General features: G+C 34.0%; 1 protein-coding gene across 7 annotated transcripts in view; it reads left to right on the forward strand.

Annotated features, from left to right (window-relative positions):
* Positions 1–23,171, forward strand: part of EPHA7 (EPH receptor A7) — a 164,243-nt gene that overhangs the window by 39,568 nt on the left and 101,504 nt on the right. For all 7 annotated transcript variants that reach the window (XM_074368610.1, XM_045511757.2, XM_010948426.3 and 4 more), the window contains exons 4-5: positions 18,154–18,309; positions 19,168–19,503. In XM_074368610.1, the coding sequence (XP_074224711.1) occupies positions 18,154–18,309; positions 19,168–19,503 (492 nt within the window). The remainder of the gene's footprint in view (positions 1–18,153; positions 18,310–19,167; positions 19,504–23,171) is intronic.

The raw sequence follows: 23,171 nt of genomic DNA on the forward strand, positions 1-23,171 counted from the left end.
TTCTCTTTCTGGCTTACTTCACTTAGAATGACAATCTCCAGACCCATCCATGCTGCTGCAGATGGCATTATTTTATTCTTTTTAATGGCTGAGTAGTATTCCATTGTATAAATATAAATTCCATTTTATTCTCTTTTATGGCTGAGCACTAAATGCAACTCTTAGCCTAGCACTCTCTTTTTAAAATCCTTCAATGGGCCTTCTATTCCTCTTAGAATTTAAAAAAATCATAATTCTTAACTCCTGCCCCTGCATCTTTTTCCAGCTTCACCACTTGTTTCTCTTTCCCATGTGTTCTCCATTTCAGCCCTTTGACATTCTGTCATTGTCTGAAATGTGCCATCATCTTTTCTCTCTCTGCTCTTTCTTCCCTTGTGAATAATCTCTTTCCACTCTCTTCTGACTATTTCGTCCTTGTTCTGCAGGCATCAGTCATACCAGAAGAGATGTCACATATCTCTGTTCCTACTCTTCTCTGAACACACCATGCTTATTAGAACTGCTTGTGTAATTACTGGTCTTCTGCTGGACTGAGGGCTCGGTGAGGACAGCGTCTCTGTCTGTCTTTTTTCCCACAATGTCTACCGTTCTTCACATAACAAGTACATAAGTAGTTTTGAAAATATTTGTTGAACGAATGAATCAGTGAGTAACTATACAGGAAGACAGTACCATAAACAAGATGAACTGTGATAAACATTTGACATGGGGTTGCGGGGATCGGAGTGTCAAAAGGATAATGGACAGGAATTAACTTGATATGAGAAGTAGAGGAAAGTAGAAACTCCAGGTTTCCTGTTGTGGTAGTTCAGGGTGTGTTTTATTTCCTTTTTCCCTTTTGGACTTATTTAAGTTTGGATCAGATTTATAAGTGGAGACCCTCATATGTAGCTGGAGATTTGAAATAGGGGCACTGATATGGGAGAAGGGATGGTGGTAGTAACAATAGTTCTGTCAGCTTAAAACTATAGAGCGGTTTTTTGTTTTGTTTTTTTTTTTAGTTTTTTAAAGTCTTCTTTTAACAGAAATTTCCAATGAGGTTAATTTCTAAGCAAATCATCTAGAGCTTTAGCTGAAGAACTTTGAAGAAAAACTAAGTTTATGAAAGATAAAACTAACTTTTATAAGAAAATTATGTTCTATTTTTCTTTTAAAATATTTTAAAAACTTTAGCCATGATCCTTTTTAAAATTTTGCTTAGTTAGGACACAGCTTCATTAACAAGGATATACCTAGGACTCAGAGTGAAACTGACAGCTACCTGTTTGTAGTAAGGCAAGGTTTCTTAACGGCAGCACTGTTGACGTTTTGTGCCAGATCATTCTTTGTTGTGGAGAGCCGTGTAGGACGTTTCGCAGAATCTCTGATGTCTGCCTACTAGGCGCCAGTAACATCACTCCCTCCTCTCCATTATAGTTATGATAATAAAAAAATTCTGCAGACATTGTGAAATGTTTCCCATGGGCAAAGTCATCCCTACTTGAGAAGTATTGCGCTGGAGAATTAAAAAGTATACCCCTGTGCCATTGATAGGAAAACTTCATAATGTATGGAGCCTTGTAACGCCCATGTAAATTATTTCCAGATCTTTATTTGGTGATTATTAACAAAGTAGAAAGGACCAATGTCACTACTCTCAGATATTGCTAGGAAGGGGCAAGTGGTGGGGACTCTGGGCTACTTGTCTCCGAAAGCAAAGACATCTAAGGAATGGAGTAAAGGATGGGAATGTAAGAAAGGAAAGGACAATTAATTTGTGTTTTAAGGATCTGCCTCAAAGTTGGAAGGAGAGAGAATGTATGAGTCTGCTTGAATCTTTGATCTGGGACAGACCTGGGGGGCCTTCAGTTACAGGGAGTGTGCTTATGTATATGTATAGCCTTCTTTATTTTTGTTCAAATGCATTGGTATGGAAGACAGTGAATGTTTGTCTTATAAAGGAAGGACCTGATTTTCCAGAAAATTAGCCACATATATTCCTGTAAGTGGGAGAAGCATCTTTGGCCTTCTGTTCTCACACATTATGTCAGTTGTTTTCTCAAAGGTTTCATGTCAGTTGTTTGGCTGCAGACTACCAGTGTTGTATTAGTATGTGAAAATGAAACCACAGTGTGTCACTTGATGACTGCTCGTGATGGTACAGCATGCTTTCTGGAGTGTGTTCTCTCTCTCTCTCTGTGGCCTTGTTATCATCTGTTATGAGAAGGCCCTACCTCTTCTGTCTAACTTCTCCCAAATCCATGTATCATAAATGTCTTATAATTAAGGTTCTGTTGGGCATACTGGCCAAGAGAAGTCAGTATACTGCGATTTTTGTGTGTGGGTTTTTTTTTTTCCTTTTGTGGTCATGAAGGAAGAGAATGGTAGCTTTCATTTTTCTTAGTTGTCTTTAGAAAAACATTGTCAGACTTTGCAGATGTGGGTGGAAAGCAGACTGATATCAGATTGTATATGGATGCTTTCATCACTGTTAAAGGTGGCAAAGAAAAATATGAACTGACTTGAAAAATAAGTTGTATTATCATAGAAATCTATTCTTTTTTCATTACTCCCCCTCCTTTTTTTCCAGTGAATGTTTCATTTGTAATAGCTGCCTACAAGATATTAGAACTTTTCTTGACCCTTTCATATCTCTGAGTTTTTATCAGTCTGTCTTATGTTGCTTTGTTTTGGTATTACATGGCAAGTCGCACAGATTGAAATGTGTGCTTGGTATATTCACTTCCACTGTAGAGTACAGGGTGGAGCTGTGTCTTTACCTAAATAACATATAAACAAAATAAGTTTATCCAGACCAAAACAGCAGAAGGGGAAATGGGTTAATTTTCAGATGAAGATTTTTCTAGAATAATATTTTAAAGACTCTGATACACATAATTTCTTTAGTTGTTGAAACTATTAAAGGAATTGCTAAGTCGAAACTTTCATACAATAAGGTATAAGATTTATATCCTGATGTAGTTAAACAGGTTGTTTGTAAAAATATTGGGGAGTATTTCAAAAGTTTTTGTATGTTTTAGTAGAAGCAAAATTATCTTAATTAGGAAAAGGTAGTTGTCTTTACTATGTTAACATAATAATGATAATTATAATATTAACTGACATGGGTAGAGTACTGACTATTGCTAGGTACTATTAGATAAATTCTTTATTTTAGTCCACACAGCAATCCTATTAGGAAAAAACTATTGTTATTCCTAGGCAGTTTTCTATTTAGTGGTCTAGTGGTAGGTGTAGCATTTGAATATAGATAGGGTTTGAACTTAAAGTGTTTGGCTCCATAGCCTGCATTTTTTAAAGGCTGTCTTCTGCTGTTCTGTAAACTTTTCCTTAGCCATCAATACATATTCAAATAAACAAATATTTTCTATTTTGGCAAATAAAGTTGCAATTTATATAAATACACATAAAACACCAACATACTGGACAGTAGTGTTTAAAGACTTGCTTAGTGAGGCATGACACTCAGAAGGGCCAAATTCCTGTGAAATATAAAGGAAATAGAGTTAACTTTGTTAAATTTACCTGGAAGAATATGAAAACTGTCTTGCAAAGTTGTGGTGATGCTCTTATGTACCCAGAACGAGATAGATGGATGGACAGATAGATAGATACAGAGATACAGAGATTCAGAGATAGAGATAGAGATCTTGAGTCTGCAGTGTTTAATTATAGTAACAAGAAGAGAGAGGAGAGACTCAGTTGCCAAAACCAGAGGTCAAATATGGCTTCACTAAGGAGGTGTGGTTGGAAATTTTAGCAAATAAATCTGTAATAAATCTCCTTCAGGAAGTTCAGCACCACAAAGTTTACGCCATAATATGAGTATCTCTAAATTTGAAAAAAAAAAAGCTCTAGTTTAATACCTTTTGTGGGACCCCATGTTATTTTAGTGCTTTCTGTTGGCTGAGAACTCAGTAGTCTACTATCTTGTTATTTCTTCTGACATTTGATAAATTCTTCTTTATTTATTATGTTATTTCTCTCTGAGAATTAATAGTAGGAGTACTTATGAAACACTGAGGTGTGCTGTAAAAGGATTTATTCCTCTGTATGTTAGTCTAATATGTAAAATGAGATTTGGAGTAAATTTTTTTTTTTTTTACCTTTTACAAAACCACACACAACAGTATATTAATCCAACTGTAAATGGTGTACTTATGTTAAGCTTGTGATTCTTCAGAAGAGACTGCACTAGAAGAAAAGGGAGAGTTAAAAATAGAGGATGAACCTTTGTCATCCTAGGGAAATAACTTTGGGGATGTTGGTGAGCCCTGAGAGCTAAAAATACCCCTAATTTTGATAGTGTCAGTCAAGTTCACTAATTAAATTATCTCCATAACACTATGTGATAGCCTATGTGGTTATAAACAGCTGACAAATCAGTGGCATATCAAATTCCAGAGAATTAAGAATACCTATTGAGGGGGAGGGTTAGAGTTTGGGATTAATAGATACACATTACTAAAGATAGTGTAAATAAACAACAAAGACCTGCTGTATAGCACAGGGAACTATATTCAGTTTCTTGTAATGAGCTGTAATGGAAAAGAATCTGAAAAAAATATATGTATAACTGAATTGCTTTGCTGTACACTAATGATGTAAACTGACTAAACTCCAATTAAAAAAAACCAGAATATATATTAATGGCATGATTGAAAAACTATTCCATAGTATTTCCACAAGTTATATTGAATAAACAAAATATTATTTTAAAGTACTGTATACAAGTTTTCCTTCCCTACCAAAGTATTGATTGATTGAAAAGTATTTAACTGTAGGATTTGGTATTTCCAAAAAGAGCTTGTGTTTTATACTTAATACAAATCTGTTTTCCACTTGACTAAATTCTTAAAGAACGAATTACATGGAGCATTTGGATTTTAAGAAATGATAAGCCTTTTAGAGTTTTCTGTTAAATTTGTTATTTTTTGCTTTTGATATTTAAGCAATGAAGTAGAATTTTGGATTATGTTAACAAAATTAAATATGATATAGTGAAAAGTGTGATGTCTATTAGTTCATTTCAAATATAAATTACTATAACTATATATTGACTATGTCAAAATACATAGGTATTATTTATTGCATTATTATGTGTCACAACTAAATATTTGAATGTAAAAACTAACTATCCACCCTAATCTAGACAGACAGCTATTTTGACAATTCTTTTTAAGAAACATACACTCTAAATTGTAAGTCTTCTAAAATTTAGAATAAGGTAATATATTTTGAGAATTCTCTATTCCCTTTTGCAGTATAACTTTATTTCAAAGAGTAATGAAAGAATTAATTTAATAAAAATTAATAAATTTATGATATAGATATTAAAACAATGTCATTATATGAACTTACTTAACTATGATAATTTCCATGTAAAAATTATAATGTATAACTAATCATACTAAATAGCATTCAGATTATTGGAACTACATTTCATTAACAACAGAAAACTACGTAGAAGTTTAGACAAACTGCATGCCATTTGGGGCTATAACTTGGATGGAAAATGTCTAAAGCAAAGATATAATAAAGATAACAGATAAAGAGCAATGTACCTTGATAAAAAATGTTTCCTCTGAATTCTGTTTTTGCAAGATATTTTATAGCACTCAATATTGCCTATTTGTATGATAAGAGAAGGATTTTGTTTTGGGAAAATTCAAGAACTTTATTGGCACTGTGGCTAGATATATTCCATTAACATCTGTAGTTTGAAAAGATTCACCTTTTAGCCATACTTAAAGGACTACTAATTTAAACTACAAAATGACGATGTCCAAAAATGACAAAAGGAATAGTCATGTTCTTACAAGGTTTGGACTCTCTCCTTTTATAATTATTGGCATTTAGCAAGGATCACCCTTGGTTCTTGTTATGCCATAGGTTTTATGTTCATTATGGTAAAATGAAATAGAAGTACATGAAAAATTTCAACCACCAGATACCTCATTTTCCCATCGGCATCCATTCACTCACAGAGGTATTTATTTCACAAATTCTTATACAGTTTTTGATTATCCCTAAATTACATAAGAATAAGTCAGTCACACCTTAGTGTTTAGACATTCTGTTTGTTTAAACATACATACAATTACTATTCTTATCAGTCTTTTGTTGAACATTTACCCAAAACGTAATTCAACTTAAATGTTGAAAAAAATCTATTCCAAAAAATCGTTGTCTGACCTTTTCCATCTGGTTTCCATCTGTGACAATATGTCTTCATTATCTGTCATCTGCTTTTCTTCTGTATGTTCTTGACCATTTCATTTGGATGTGGTCTTTGAGTGATCTTTTTCTTCCTTATTATCTGTATTCTGATTAGTATAAATTGGTGTTTCTAAACCTTTAGGTAGGTTTTGAGATAATTTGATTCTAATTAATTAGGAAGATTTAATGCATTGTTAGCTCATAATTAGCTATTATATTATAGCACCATTAGTGTAGAAATAGAATCAATCATTATATTGTTTATTTTTTACTTTGTAAGAACTTTAAACAAATTTTTCATTTACATTACTATCCTTTTCTGTGCAAAAACCATATTTCACTTCTAAATTTCTCAGTTATTTCAGGTTGACATATGTGGGCATATATGTGTTGAGTCTGATACTTTGTAGTGTTGACTTTTACTTTTCCTGAGCTCACTATTAATGTTAAGGTACTTCACATTTTTATCCAGTTTTTCTGTCAGATTTAAATTTTGACTTGAAAAAAAGTGAATTGTTATAAGCACATATAAATAGGCTTTAACCCTTGGTTTTGTTATACCCCTCCCTCCCATAGGTTGTAGGCAAAACAAATTAATTTGAGACATATGAAATTGAATGGAATAACACAAATGTGTAGAAGGGTCTGTGGGTATGCATGTGTGTTTGTGCTCATAATAAAAGAAAAGATGTAATAGCCCATTATATTTAATTAGTTTTTTTGTTCACTCTACAATAATTGCTTTTAAAATTTAAAAAAGAGCCAGTTAGAAATAAATTAAAATCATTTCTCATAATGTAAAGCATCAGTGACATTTCTGTGTTTTCCAGTAGAAATGTTAATTATAGGAATTTATTTTAAAGGTGGCCTCTCTAGTTCCAAATTACTAACAGAAATGAAAACATTTGTGTACTCTCTAGAATATGGGAATTTTAGATTATCTAAAGCTAGAATATTCTTGTTTTTGAGTTTGAATAGATCATATATTTAAAGAAAAATGGTCTTCTTTAAAAATATGGGTGGCTGTTATTCTTTACATTTTTGTTTGGAAAAGAGCCCTACACTGAAAGTTTACTTATGACTTATAATTCATTATTTAGTAATTTGTTTCTCTTGGACCTTCCCTCTCCCATGTTCAAAGAAAGTGCTCTAAATTATACTCCTGTAAAATATTTTGCATCTCATTTATACATTTATTCATATTACTGTGTTAAGAATGCTCATAGAATCATGTTAGAAATCACCTAGAACATTAATCTAAACATGACTGCAACTATTTCCCTGGTCAGCATACTAGAGAACTCTTTAAGAGTGCAAGCGCATGAAATGTCTTTTCTTACTAAAGTAGCCGGGACTGTACCACATTCTACTAAGAATATACCAAGTCATTTCCACTGAATTGAAAAATTTACTAAATGATGTCAGTGAATTAACGTTTGCTAAGTGGGATAGCTATTACCAGATGCCTACTGCTAGAATGAAAAAAGATCCTTTCATTTAGTAAATGTAGGTTAACCTCCTGCTATGTGCTAGACATTGTGCTCGGCTTTGGGATCCATGGATAATATTATAATCCTTTCCTTGAGGTGCTCACAGTGAGCTGGAGGAGGGACACATGAAGAAATAATTATGGCAGTGTTAGTTAATGCCACCATTGTGGTCTGTTGTTCAGACCAGTTTGTACTGCCTCCTATGAGGTTTTAGGAGGTCAGGAAATATGGAGGAGGTAAAGCTGGTAACTGATTCATGGCAGATGAATTAGTTATTCTAGATAAGATGTCTTTTTATGTATCTAACACAGTTCTTTCTAAAGGCTTTATTTAAAAGCATTAAATCTAGGAAGAGGGAGGGCATAGCTCAGTGGTAAAGTATGTGCTTAGCATGCACAAGGTCCTGGGTTCAATCCCCAATACCTCCATTAAAAAATTAATAAATAAACATAATTACCCTCCAAAATAAAAAAAAAGTATTAAATCATATTCTAGTAGTACCAACATTATATTTTCGCAAAATGGCGTGTGTGCAAAGCAGCTAGGATACAGATAGACCGTGGAGATAGAAATTAGCTTGGTGTGGAGATAGAAATTAGCAGCGAACTGGTTTTCTGTTATGAAGGAGTAGAAAGTATGGGAATCCAGTTAGAGAATTCTTACTGTTTTGTTTCTCTGTAGCCATTTCATGTGTCTAACAATTCCTTTATCTCATGTGTATGTATATGTATATGTATGTGTCTGCTTGCTCTGTGTATGTGTATTGTCAGCTCCTATTTTGAAAAAAGGTTGAGCTCAACAACATCACTTGTTGTAAGGGCTCATTCTGCCTGTTATTTTCTTTTATTTCTAAGAATTAAGGATTGAGTGAATCTCCTCATTCTCCTGATGCATCTTTTTAAAATGTCCTGCTTCAGGGTAAACTGATTTCTTTATGATCTTCAGAAAATTTTCCACTGACATAACAGAAATGATTATTTATTTCCCCACATGTTCAAACTGCCTTAAACTGCTTTAGGGTTATTTGCTTCACAAGACTTAGTATTGATCCACATTTTATAATGGACTAAATAAGGGGAAAATAGTCTTCATGAAATAGCTAGAAAGATTGCCTTAACTGATGATTTTGTTTTAATCATTTTTGATACTATTGCAGAAAACTGGTTGTGAAAAGCTCATTTCTTAGATTGCTTGAAATGGAAAGTCTACTCTTTATTTTAAGAAATTAAAATGAAATTAATTCTTTTCATTTTGGCTATAAATCTCCCAAACTTTTTCTGCATATGTATAGCTTTAAATATATTGTAGGAGAGAAACCAATTATTGATGAATCACTCACAAAATTGTCTAATTTTAATTCTTTGAATTTAACTGAAAATATTCACTTTATTAAATATAAAGTAGTCTCAAACATTTGTAATTATATATGTATTTCTTGTCCAGCTGAAGTTTTTTGAACTTGAAATAACCTGCTCTTACAGAATATTCTGATATTGCCAGATCCACTGTTTGCCTCATTGAAAAACAAGCCAATAATTGCCACAAATAGCTCTCCAGTTTAAATATAATTGGTCAATAATATGTACCTACACACATTTCCTGCGTGTCTACCTACACTGAGTAGTTTTCTCACTTTACACTGATGAAATGCTACAGCTTTGACAGGAAAGGTGACTTTTGAGTCTATGTTCACCACTGAAATAGGAGATAATTAAGCACATTGTAAAAGATAAAAATTAGGGTACAATATTTATAATTTATGTAAGTAATTTCCTATGAAAAATCAGAAACTTAATTAGCTTAAGCACATAATTGACATAATTATCCATACCATTTGATGTTAGGTCAAAAAAGTAATACACAGTATTGAGAGATCATACTTGTCTTTTAGCAGATATGACTTTGGTCCATTGTCTAGCACAATGCAAAGTGTAGGTAAACAATAATTATTTAGTTAGGGAATTAATGTGTAATATGACTATTTTTGCCTGATAATTAATTGTGTTTGTTATTTGCATACACATCTGACAATGGGGAAGTGTTCAGTGTTTGTCAAGGTTAGAAAGTAGAGTGGGACCACAACTGGAAGCATGGAAGTTGCCATTGTGAAATAATCATGATAGTGTACTATTTATTGAGTTCTTATTCTCCGCCAGGTGTTGTGCTAAGTTGTCCACATGAATCATGCACTTTACTTCACAACAGTCTTAGGAGGTAGTCTTATTTGGCTTCCCTATTTTAGCTGTGGAAAAACTGGGTTCAGAGAACTTAAACAAATTTACACAGCTATTACATGCTGGAGGGGACTTCAGACTCATAATTTATGTAAAGGACAAGTGGTATGGTCTTTTCAAGATTGTTGAGGTAATACCCTGTGTGGTGAAATTAACAATGTCATTCAGAATATGAATTTTATCTTTTAAGAAATGTTTTTAATATGGTTATGTTAAAATGAGTATTGATCTTTCAAAATATCTCACTCAGATATTTTACATCATGTTTTGTAAATAAGGCTTTCATTATCTGACCTTTCTTGCTATGTTTTCAAAACTGTGAGGAATAATTTAGCATAATAAGAAACAATAATGAAAACTGAAATTATAAAATGCATGGTATTATGATAAATATGAGAGAAATATTTAAAACAGAAACTTGACAGTGGCATAAATTCTAGAGAAAATTGTACTCCTTGTCTGAAATCTTCTTAAAACCAGTTACTGTTTAAAACTTACTGCAACCTCTTATTCATAATAACACACCCTCAAGGAAGTCTTTTAGTGAAATAAAATAATACTGTGTCATAAATAAGCCACATTTTTTTAGTTACTACAAATAAATAATGTAATGTTTGGTTAGCTGGCCTCCCCTAATTTAAGTGTTTTTCATCCTTGGAAACCCCATAGTTATACTATTTTGCTATAGACTTGAATTAAGGTCAAGATTATTTATTTTAGTTCATTTCCAGTGGGGTTACTAAATCCTGAGATTTCATAGTTATTTATGTTTTGTATCTGTAGGTTGATCTTTCAGAGTGGACCTATGAGAACAATATTCAGTGAGATACAGAAGGGTCTCATTTCATTTTGAATCTGTTTCTTTATGGGAGTTGATTATGAAGTCATTTACATAATTAAAAAATTCCATTTCTGGATCCTTACCTGTAGGAATCAAAATGAGTGTGCACATCTCTGGGAACACAGACGGGGTTTGACAACAATGTCACAGGGAGAAGTGGAGGTGAATCGCTGAGCAGAGGGATCCTTGACACGGTGCCTGCCACTGCCTGTCAGGGCTGCGTGCGAGACAGGGCAGCCCTTTTAGAACCTGTCTTTCACACTCTTGCTGAGACACCACTGAAAGACCAAGCGGGTGTGAGTTAGCACGTGTGGTTTGGGGGTGGTGATAAAATGGTAGAAATATATGTGCTTTTAAAGATGGCATTTCAATGAAAACAGTTGTATGAGAATTTAACAGCTGGATAACCAATTACTGCATTACTGTTAAAACAACCTTTTGCAGATTGAAATATAAAAAAAATGAGTGTCAGTAGTTCTTAATAATTAATAACAAGAAGACAAGGACACTGAAATCCAAGAATGTGAAATGGCTTTTTCCAAGTTGCTTGCCAGTAAGAGGGGGAGTGAATTTGAACACAGTTCTTTTGAATTAAAATCCGGTTCTCTTTCACTTTATCACATTATTTCTTTAACATAGGCTACTGTTAAAAAGGGGAAAAAGAAGATAAAAACATTTTGAATAATCTAACTTGGCATTGTTTTTTTTACTCTTTATAAAAAATTGTTTTGGTAATGAGGTCAGAATTATGGTGAGATTCTGGTAAAATAGTGAGTATTTTAATGCCAGACCTCAGCAAAAATCCTAGCATATTTCAAGCTGATAATTTAATAAAGAAGAAAAAACTGTTTACACAATGCTTTGTTTTCTGTCCTTTTGTAGTCTAAATCTTAAAAATAAAATTCTTAAATGCTTTTTATTTTACCTGTTTCTTTTCCACTATATAGCGTCAATAAAATAGTAAGTACTCAATTAAATAACACAAATAAATACCACACATATACACACACACATATATATAAAATGCCCCGAAATTAATTTTTGTTTTCTTTTTAGTTTTAAAAATCCCCAAATTATTTTCAGCACTTGAGCACCTGTTATCACAAACTTTGTATTCTGCATCATTTTTTTTCCCTAAAGTCTTACAAGTTAGTTGTAGGGTAATAGGATGGTGCTTCACAAACTGTAATATACTCGTTGTGTCTTGTTTTTATCCTCCCTGCCTGCTGTTCATTCTCAATGTGAAAAATCATAGCATGTCCATGACAGGAGGTCTGCCTTTCAGGCAGACTTTTGTAATTATTCTCACTGAGGCACTGTCAATGGGATTAAAATACAGATTCTGGATCCGTCCATCCCAGATGAGGTCACACTCTGAGCAGTGGGAGTACTATTTCTACAAGCCGTGCTTTCCCCTTTGCATATGGAAGCATAAACATTAATACGACACAGATACTTGAAAGCTCCTCCGGAAACAACTAGTTTTGCCTAAATTAAGTCAAACGTCCATCTGCAATAAATAATAAAAAAAAAAAGGCAACATTCATTAGAATCCCTAACTATGTATGTATGTGGATTCTACAATAATATTAAAGCCCAGAAAGTTTGAATTACAGAACAATCCACTTATAGTTCATAATTAATAAACTCTCTGCAGCTGCATAACTGTGGCCAGAAACAGCTGCAAAGCCTCATGTTTTACACACAGACACATACACATAATTCCTTCAGAAAAAGTTTAATTGTGCTTAAAATCACAGGTCTGGAAACAGAGTAAGGCCTGAGGAAGCTGAGTCTAGTTGAATTCACTTAGCTGCTGGGAGAAGTTCGGTTGGGGGTGGCAAGGAAGGAGACCCGCCCTTGTCTAGCACAGTGATGTGGGTAAAATAAGAACATTTAAGGTCTATTCATATATTCACTTAAAACTAGCTTTGTATATAATGTATCAAAAATCTTCCCTACGTGTAAGCTTGGTATTGATAAGTACCTATTTGAGTTATAAAATTATAACCTAATTTTTATAAGTTATAATTATAAAATTATAAAAGTCAAATATGTAATATGTATTTATAATGTATGTAAATAATGTTAAATTATACATAAATAATATAAAATAATATATAAATATATACAAATATAAAAGTTGCACTTGCATTCCTTGATGACTAATGATTACGAGCATTGTTTTTTGTGTTTATTGGCCATTTATATATCTTCCATATAGAAATATCTATTCATATTCTTTGTGTATTTTTTGATTGGCTCATTAATAAGTTTTAATTTTTTAATTTTTACTTTTAAAAATTACAATTTATTATGTTTCTCAATATTGTCTAACTTTATCTCCCTCATCAATTTTATGGTAGGAATATCTTATATGCATTCTTTACAGAATTTTATAGTCTGAGAAAAGACCTAGAACCTCCAGAGTGGTGATTCTAAATACCTGGAAAGCTTCTAAGATATAGAAACATCCAGGCCCTAATAATGATTCAGTTGTTTTAATAGGGCCAAGACAGTAGTGTCTTTTTCAAAGCATCCCTAATGTGCTGGCGTGGAGGACAGCCAACTAAGATACATATTATCAGCGCCTTAATGTTCAAGACAGGGTCAGCTATGTCTGAGATTAAAGTTGGAGTTTAAAATTTTCAAAAAATGTGCCCATTAAGATTGAGGGAATCTTTATTTGCTGTGGAAGAAATCTAGAAGTATGTGGATTTTCTGGGATAACCAGTTTGTGGGAGAAGGTCCTTAGATGTATGATCAGATAGGGTATCCCCAAACTTACCCTTGTAGGTCATAAACCTAAGGAACCAGGGCAAGTCTGAGTGTCTGTACCCTTGATCAGGAAAAAAATAGCCTATTTCACCTAATTGCTTAGCCTAAAGAGTGGAAGTTTGTCTGTGGTTTTAAGATGGCCTTTAGGATTGTTCATCGAAAACACAGAGTTGTTACACCAGCTCCCTGATTGTAACACAGACTGCCTTATGCAAGTATGTACTCAAAGGCCTGGCACCCCTGTGCTTAAACACTTGATACCCCTTGAAGACAACTATGAGATATGCGATTGTTAGGAGAGTTTAGTTGAGAATCAGAATACAAGGCTTTGGTACCAGCTCTCTCATGTATTTAAATACCTTTGTGTTCAGAATTTTGTTGCTCTTAAGTTATTACTTATAAATGGGAAATTCCACTTTGTGTGTGTGTTTTTTTTAAGAATTTAAATCCCAAATATTATTTGAACCAATTTCATTACAGAGGACAATATTCTTATTTAAAAATAGTTGAAATTAAATACATTCATTTATTTCATTACAGTAGATAATATAGCAGATCTTGGACTTTAGTATATTTTGTAATTAATTTAGTAGACATATTGCATTAGGTGATATTATTACTGTCTAGTAAATTCAACTTTCATGTGCATTTTAGATTTTCTTTTCTTTGGGGGCTTTCCATTTAAACAACTGGCTAAGCGAAAACTGGCTTAGTGTATGAAGTCTGACAAGATTATGGTTCTTAGCTCTAGAATAATGAACTTCTGCTGTTTTATTCATTAAGGTCCTGAGGGCTGGGGGAAAAAAAACCAGTCAAAAGAATCAATCCCAAGACTTTGTGGTGTCACTGAAAACTACTATTACTAAAATAATCCCTGAAATATTATTTTTACAAAAGTAATTAAACATCGAAAATAAATTTTATAAATCTTCCCAAACTTCATCAATACAGTGAAATGTTACCTTAAGACAACGTTCAGTTAAAAAAGCAAAATCATCGAAAGGCAGGAAATTCAAATGGTATCTTTCTTATCATTAACTAACTTTACTGTAGTGAACATACTATATTAAAGTTTGCTTGAGTTCAAAAGCAGGTGAACAAATTGAGAAATAAAGGAAGAAAAAAAGTTTTAAAACTGCCATTACCCTATTCCTAGAAAATCATTCTTACGTACTTCATTGTGTATAAAAAGAATTTATCTTAGAGGTTTCAGAAGGCACTTGCCTTGAAAAACTTTTTTACTAGTGCCTTTTTGGAAAACCAGCTGCATTTATAGAGACGAGAAATTGCCTTTATTTCCATGGAGGCTTTTGGGAGCCGTTGGAGAGCCTGGGTAAGTCTTCCTTAAGTGGTTGAATCTCAGGTATATCATCACTCCACTCCAGTTTCTCTTACTGAGTATTTTACTCAAGGTATTTCATCTAGATATCTTATCTAAAATTTTAATTTTATGAGCATCTGTTACTTCCTTCTCAAACTTCTTACCACCCAATTGCTCACTACCATCCTAAGAGATACAGCTTCTGTCTTCTCATGTTCTTGGCTTTACTCTTAACACCGTAGCTCCCACGATTTTGTACTTACTTCTTATAAATCTAAATTAATCGTTTCCTTAGAGGTTAAGTGAAAACTGTCTCGTTACAGCTTATTATTTTCAATATTAACTGAACTGAAACAGAATATTACTTCAAAGAAAAATGTTAAGACTTTTATGACCACATTTTTTCAGGGATTGCCTCTCTCATTAGCTATTTAATGATAGCCGTACTTCCAGTCCCATATTTTAGCATACATCTTCAGTGCCAAGTTCATAGTGAAATGCAGGAGACCTATTTAATATCTCTTCTGGAAGGTGTGCTAGGATACTATTTCATAGATTTTGTAAATTAAAGTAATAGATTTAAATTAGTCAAAGGGTATAATCAAAGGCAATAAGGACCCATTGAAAATTCATTTTGGGGTTTGTAAAGCTGTGAGACCCATAGGACAGGTGCCAGACTTTGGCTCGTTCAGCAGTCAAGGCTGGTGGAATAGCATATGGCTGAGTATCAGCAGTCCTGTGTTCTAAATCCAGCTTTAACCTAGACAAACGGAATTATTTGAAGAACTCAGGTTAATTTTGCTTCAAATCTGTTTTCCCATCTGCTAAAATGGTAGCAGAATTGAATGTAATTTGAAAGCTGAGTGATAAGAGTTATAAATTTCTCCACATTAGGTACCATGTGTATTTTACAGATCACATAAGTTGAGCAAGAAATGGACCTCCTTATTTGTGAGAAACGTGGGAGGAAGCCTTTAGTTAGAGGCCTTTATTTGCAATGGGAGGATGAGAATTGTGAGGGTTCCCACTAGGTAGTTTGCTGCCTCCTAAACCTGGAAGCCTTGCCTAGTAGATGTTAAATCGTGTTGCCATCATGTTCCCCATCTCCTTACTCCCTAACCTCGTCTCGCTGCAAAAAGTAAAGCAGTACACATGGTGCCATCAAAGACTGTCAGCGTACACCTCTTCCATCTCTCCCTGTCTCTCTCTCTTTTTCTTGTCTTTCTCTGAGCCTCAGTGTTATCAAGCTGCAGACTGTGAGTAGAGCACTGCCTTCTCTGTATTACAGATGTTATACCTGATCATTGTACTACAGGTAGTACATGGAGCAAGATACAGGGCATACTGAAAGACAGGAGTTTCCATCCTGAGAAATCCCTGCTAAACTCTTTATCCCAGCAGTTAACCATGATTTTCTGTGGCAAGATCTCTTTTGAAACATTTGAAAGGGTTTTTTTTTTTTTTATGTTATTTCATAATTGATCTCATTGTCCTCTCTGTGCCTTAGATTTGTAGTAATTGCTACTGAGAACACATGAAGATGCATTAAACTCCTTTGCCTAATGTGTTTGTGAGTGCTCTCCTCTTGTGTGAACTGAGGAAGTCAACTTAAGGCAGCCTGGCTTCTGAGGGCAGTAATGGATCATACATTTATGAAGAGACAGTTGCAGTTCTGTTTACTGTTGAAGTGTAGTCAGTTTACAATGTTGTGTCAATTTCTGGTGTACAGCATAATAGTTCAGCCATCCATGTACATACATATATTTGTTTTTATATTCATTTTCATTATAGGTTACTATAAGATATTGAATATAGTTGTCTGTGCTATACAGAAGAGACTTGTTTCTATTTTATATATGAAAGTTAGTACCTGCAAATCTTGAACTCCCAACTTAAACTATCTTTAAATTTCTGAGTTATCTAAAATATCTAGCCTGTTCATATACGAAAGTCTTATTTTCTTGAAGCTTAAAAGATAATTTGGAGTTCTCAATTGTACCAAATTTTGTATTAAATATTCAGCATGTGAACAAAAGTACAGAATGCCTTGACTTTTTTCCGGAGAATATATCATGTGGTTAAGATAGGATTTTGTTCCCACCCAAGAGTGAAAATGTGATTATGCTCTGGAATAATGCCCAAGTTGGGAACATTAAATAAACTTGAATATAGTACATTAAAAGTTATAACAATTTATTTTAAATACTTACTAATTTTTCTTTATAATTAATTTCTATTAAGTTTGAAGGTCACTGAAACTCAAATATATATTCATTTAATAAATATGGATATGAAGGGTAAATTGTATTTATTTAATATATTCAATGTACAGTACCATCGATCAGTTAAAAATTGTTGAAATAATGAAAATTTAATCTGCCAACTTTTAATTGAAGATAAATATGTAAAATGTCTAGGGATAGTAAATGGTTCCACGTTACTTGATTTAATAACAAGTAGGCTCTAAGCTCTAAGTAAGATCAGCTTTACTGGGAGGTGAGAGAGATGTTCTCTGCCTGTCTGTTCATTGCTGAGAGCAGTTTCTGCGTTCGTGTGACTGTCTTAACCTGGCCTAGTAGGAGAATCCGTCATCATCTCTTTGCAGTTGGTGGCTTTCTCCTTATTTCTGGTTGAGTAGGTTTCTCCTATTCATAGGATTTCATTATTTTTAGTCACAAGGAAGTTCACTTAGTGGAAAGCAACCTTCCTTACAACTTAAATTGGTTGAAACTGTCTCTTAAAGTTTCCTGAAAACCGGAGGGGGATACATTTCTATCATTTCCAGATGCAGATTTTTACATAACTATTATGTCTAGTCAGGAAATAAAATTATTTAATATTTTCAAAATGAACCAAATTAACATGTAAGAAGTTAATTTACAGCTATATTAAATTAAGAAAACATAACTTTGAAGTGTGTTAATGTGAATCAACAAGCAAGTTAATTACTATTGAAATCAAAGTTATCCTGAATTAGATATCCTGAGATTTTGGTCTAAGTAAATTATGCTTGTGTTTAGTTTTGGGCTCTAGACTTTGGACTGATGCCAGCTGCAGGTGCAAGTTTGCTGGATTATTTGGTTTTTATTGTTTTAAAGTGTAGTATTATAAAATTGAGTTACTGATATTCACTAAACAGAATTTTATCATAAAGAGCATGTGTTTCACAAATCAAATTTCATATTTTATTCTTTGCTAAACATTACTAAAATTCAGAAAAAGATCTCTTGGTTCTCATGTTTCTATTTTCACCTCCTTTTGTGTTCCCAGCCTGTGGCCGTGGGTTCTACAAATCTTCCTCTCAAGATCTTCAGTGCTCTCGTTGTCCAACTCACAGTTTTTCTGATAAAGAAGGCTCCGCAAGGTGTGACTGTGAGGATGGGTATTACAGGGCTCCAGCGGACCCACCGTATGTGGCGTGCACAAGTAAGTCCACAACTGTAAAATAAGGAAGGACTTTTCAAATCCCCTCCATCTGCTTTTACTATTGTGACATCTTTGAGATAGGCATTAAATGTATGAACACATTCTTATTTTAAAATATTTTAAAACTTCCCATGAACTGATAAAGGTAACTGGTAATATAAAGTAGACACATCTTTCACCATCATCAGTGTAATCTTCATGTCTGCAAAATCAAGATGCATTTTAACAATATTTTTCAAATGTATCTAATAGGAATCATAAATAAAATGTAAAAGTTATTTGAGCCTTACATGGATATGAAGTGTGATTAAAAAGTAATGGTTTCTGAATTAAAATTCCATCACTAAATAGAGCAAATCTCACATCTTGTTGCTTCAATTAATGAATGTTTGAGAGACTCAATCCAAAGCCAATTCCAGACATTACTATAAATCATTCTTGAACACATTAAGGATGAATAGATGTATTCTCTATTATATGGTTAAAAGGAAAACTATTTTTAAACAACTGCACAACTGTTTTTCTAGGTGCATTAACTGTTCTTTTTTAATTGCTTGGAAGAAAAATAGCTAAAGACCATGGCAAAAGTACAAAGACAGTTGTTATCCTGTTTTCATTTTGATGTATTAAATGGAAAATAAATAAAGCCTCTTGCCAAGAGAATTCAAGAAGGCTTTTATACAGTCTCTCTAGGAAGTGGAATGAAATATTTATGTGAAAGAAAGCATTTCAGCTAATTTTCCATATGGTAATTGAGCCACTAGCTTATTGCCCCACACGGATCCTTTTGTTCATGGTTTTGTTTGTTTTTGTGATCGATTTTTGTTTATTTGTTTATTCATTTTTTGATTTCTCAAGGGCCTCCATCTGCACCGCAGAACCTCATCTTCAACATCAACCAAACCACAGTGAGCTTGGAATGGAGTCCTCCCGCAGACAATGGGGGAAGAAACGATGTAACCTACAGAATCTTGTGTAAGCGATGCAGCTGGGAGCAGGGCGAGTGCGTTCCCTGTGGGAGTAACATTGGCTACATGCCCCAGCAGACTGGATTAGAGGATAACTATGTCACTGTCATGGACCTGCTGGCCCACGCTAATTATACTTTTGAAGTTGAAGCTGTAAATGGAGTTTCTGACTTAAGCCGGTCCCAGAGGCTCTTTGCGGCTGTCAGCGTCACCACAGGTCAAGCAGGTATGTTTTTGTGTTTGTCTTCGCTAAGTGAAAAATGTGACTACGTGAGTGAGGTGTCTCACTCAAATATTTGGTCAGCTCGGCTAGGCAGAACTTGGTTATTGCAGCTTGTTGATAATTCACACCTTTAACTTTTCTTTGTTATTTCTTCTGTTGCCTGTTAAACCATTACTGGACTCATTAACATCTCCTCCAGAGATCTGGCAGTAGAAATAAAAGAGGATAAATTGTAAGCCAGTTAAGACTGCTCTAAGACAAGCAGCTCTCTTAAGATCTAGAGGAAGAGAGGGCAATTATTGGAAAAATAAGATGTAGGGTATTTCTTGCACTTTTACCTTTTTGTGTGGGATGTTGCTTATGATCAAAATCTACATAATTAGAAGTAATGAAAGGGTTGGCTTCAGTGTCTCACATAGTGTTAACTAATTTGTTGCCACGCACAATGTGATATTTGTAGTATATGACAAGTCTGCCTTAAAATTTGCACGTGGGAATTTCACGTTCAGCTCTAGCTTTGTGATCGTATGAATGTCTAGAATATTGGAATAAGTACTTGGGAGACCTCATGAGGTTTTCAAGATAAACGAATTAAGAAATGTAATAATCATGATGATTGTGAACTTGTAGGTCAGCCTAAAAGCAGTTCTTGCTTATTTTTTATTGGTGTTTAAGATGCCCGACTTGGTTGGTTGCTGTGGTAAGTAGGTTTTGGAAAATACAAATTGGGAAGGAAGTTTCAGAAATTGGAGAATTTCTCACCCTTCAGAAAAATCTTATTTACTGAGGGCGGTTTGAGAAATTGAGGGTTTTCTCAAACTTTTGAAAATTCTTGCCACTGAAGGAAGATGCTGTGCAGTTAATGTAGCCAAGTGCTGTGTCATTGTCATTAATAAAATTGGACCTGCACTGGAGTGCTGAATTGTGTGAGCATCGTAATAGATGTATAGCAGGGTCTTCTTGACCTCTGGCTAGCTGTCAGCAATCAGTTGTATCCCAAATTCCTGGACATAGAGTAATCTGTTCTTTGTATCTATGCCAACTTCAATAGAATGTTTCCTATTTAAATTATATCTGCACAATGAAACCGATGCATATATTCTCATGCTTACCATGTTGAACAGATTAGTGGATGTCTTTTCTAAAGGTTTCATTTTGATGTTTATTTAAAAGGCTATTGCAAATCAGATCTCTCATGGAAAAGCTGAAGTCTGGAGGTAAAACAGCATAGAGACTTTTAAATCTTCAAAAATTGGACAGAAGAAGTAACTGATTTAACTGATATTTGGACTGATTCACTTTATTTACCTTTACCCTATTTACCATTCTTTTGAAATGCTGTTGTCAGTAGATATTTTTACTTGTGTTGCTTTATATTGAAATTTATCATCCTAAGTTACAGTGAGTGGGTTTGAAACATTTTTGGTTCGTGAGGGTGACGCTTAGAGCTATCTTTGGAAGCATTAATAAAAGCTCTTAGGTCTGCAGAGCTAGAATAATTTCTTTATTCCTGCTGATATCAAATTTAAGAAGGAATATTTTTATTTATTTTTGAATACAACCTAAAGACACTGAACTGATACCGCAAATAGAGTTTGCCAGATAGACCACTCTGGGGATCTGTTTTCTTGCTCTTTAAACGTCTGTTGTTTAATTTTTCAAGTTAATACTACACAGCCTAAATGGGTCATAGATTTTCCTTAAATTTCTGAATCAACCCTCTCACAGTAGTTAGGTAAGACGGCTTTGTCCCTTGATTCTCTTCTAGTTAAGGGCAAACTAGGTTTGTTTGTTTTTCTGGGGAGGTAATTCAGATGTACAAAAATTAGATTGTGGTAGTTGCACAACTCTGTAAACATACTGAAAACTCATATATTGTGCACCTAAAATGAGTAGACTTTATGGTATGGAAATTATACTTCAATAAAGCTATTAACTTTTTTTTAAAGAATAAATAGAATAAAGTTAAAAAGCAAACTAGGTTTGCACTTTATATTAAAATATTAATTCACAATTACTTAGTCTGTACTGCATCTCAAATGCTAAAAACCCCATGAATATAAACTGTTAGTTTTTTTACTTTCAAAAGGAAGTACATTAATAAGGCAACAAACTGCAGTAATTTTAAATGTTTTAATTTATTTTTAACAGAATATGTTGGTGTCTATAGTTCTCTTAGATTTGTACCCACTTCCCCCCATCACCAATGTTTTTGCTTTTTCTAATGGAGGTGATGATTTGAAACTTTGTCCATGTTTATGACTATCCATGGGAACCTGCAGTGATCCTTAAATTTCTCACTCTGTGTTTACCAAACAGCAGCACCTCCCACCTATCGTATACTGCAGTCACTTCAATAATGAATTTAAATCTGGATCTCTGGTCAGTTATCTCCCTCATCAGCAATCTACTGATGTCTAGTATAAAAAAGATTTATCAGTAGAATCTGCATGTGTCTGAGCAAGGAGGGAGAGTAAGGATGGAAAATAACCAGACAGTGTTTGAAAGGTAGTGTGTGCACTTTATAGTTCCTTTTCTAATAACTGTGGAGTCTGGAGCTCAGGATCCCCCACCCCCTCATAACAGTATTTGTGGAAGTGGAAGTACACTGAAGATGCCTTGTCGTTCCTCAGGGTAGGAGTAGGGTTATTGGGGTTAAAGGACGTGTACCCCAGCCCCTGCTTTGTCACTTAAGAGGCACACGCTGTTAGGTGGATCACTAAAGTTCTCCATAAGTAAAATGGAGATAAAATAATATCTACCTTACTGTATTGTCTTGTTACATGAGATGATGTTAGAGAAAACTTAAAAACTCTTTATTGCCATAAAAATGTCATTGCAGTAAATAGCATAATGAACGCTGATTGATCCTCTTTTGATGTAACTTTTTGTGAACTTGTCAAGGCAAACGTACTAGAATCTTTTTCTATTGCAATGTGGGGGAGGAGGGATAATCGAGGACCAGAATTGGCAATTATATGTTACAACATTGAAGGAAGGAAAAATTTATTTTGTATAAAATGTGACTACTATCTAGTCACAAGATATCTTAAGACTGAGGTTCTTATTTCAACCAATAATTAGCTTTCAGATGCAAAGTGTACAGAGGACCATAATATGTGACATTCATATTTAGATAGTTTTAGTGTTGACTTACCAGGAAACTATGACCTACACAAGCTGTCTGAAATACATTCTTTCTGTGTTGTTTTGTTAGGAATTATATTGACCTACTAAGAGTGAGGTCACACAGATCAAACTTATGTATATTGGAGGTATTAGAAAAACTGTATAAATGAGGGGGAAAGCATTCACTTGATTTGTGGCATTATGATCCTCATGCTTCCTTACACTGGAAGGCTCTCTGAAACAGCTATGGTCTTAATAACTACACAAGTGTTCTGGAGAGGTAACTGTTTGAATGCTACTTTTGAAAACATCGACTCAGCCAACTGTGCTGAGTAGTGTGTTTTGTCGAGCACTGGGCAGGATGCTGAGGATGGGAAGACAGTATATGGTCCTGTCCTCGTGGGGAGCCCATAGAGCAGCAGATAGATATTTAGTGATACAACTAATGCGGGGGCCCTTGAACACAGTGAACGCAATGTGATGCATGCTATAGAATAGCATTGGGAACAAAATACAGAAACCCCAAAGAAGGAATGATTCAT

The sequence above is a fragment of the Camelus bactrianus genome, chromosome 8 (genome assembly GCF_048773025.1).
Source record: "Camelus bactrianus isolate YW-2024 breed Bactrian camel chromosome 8, ASM4877302v1, whole genome shotgun sequence".
Lineage (NCBI taxonomy): Eukaryota > Metazoa > Chordata > Mammalia > Artiodactyla > Camelidae > Camelus > Camelus bactrianus.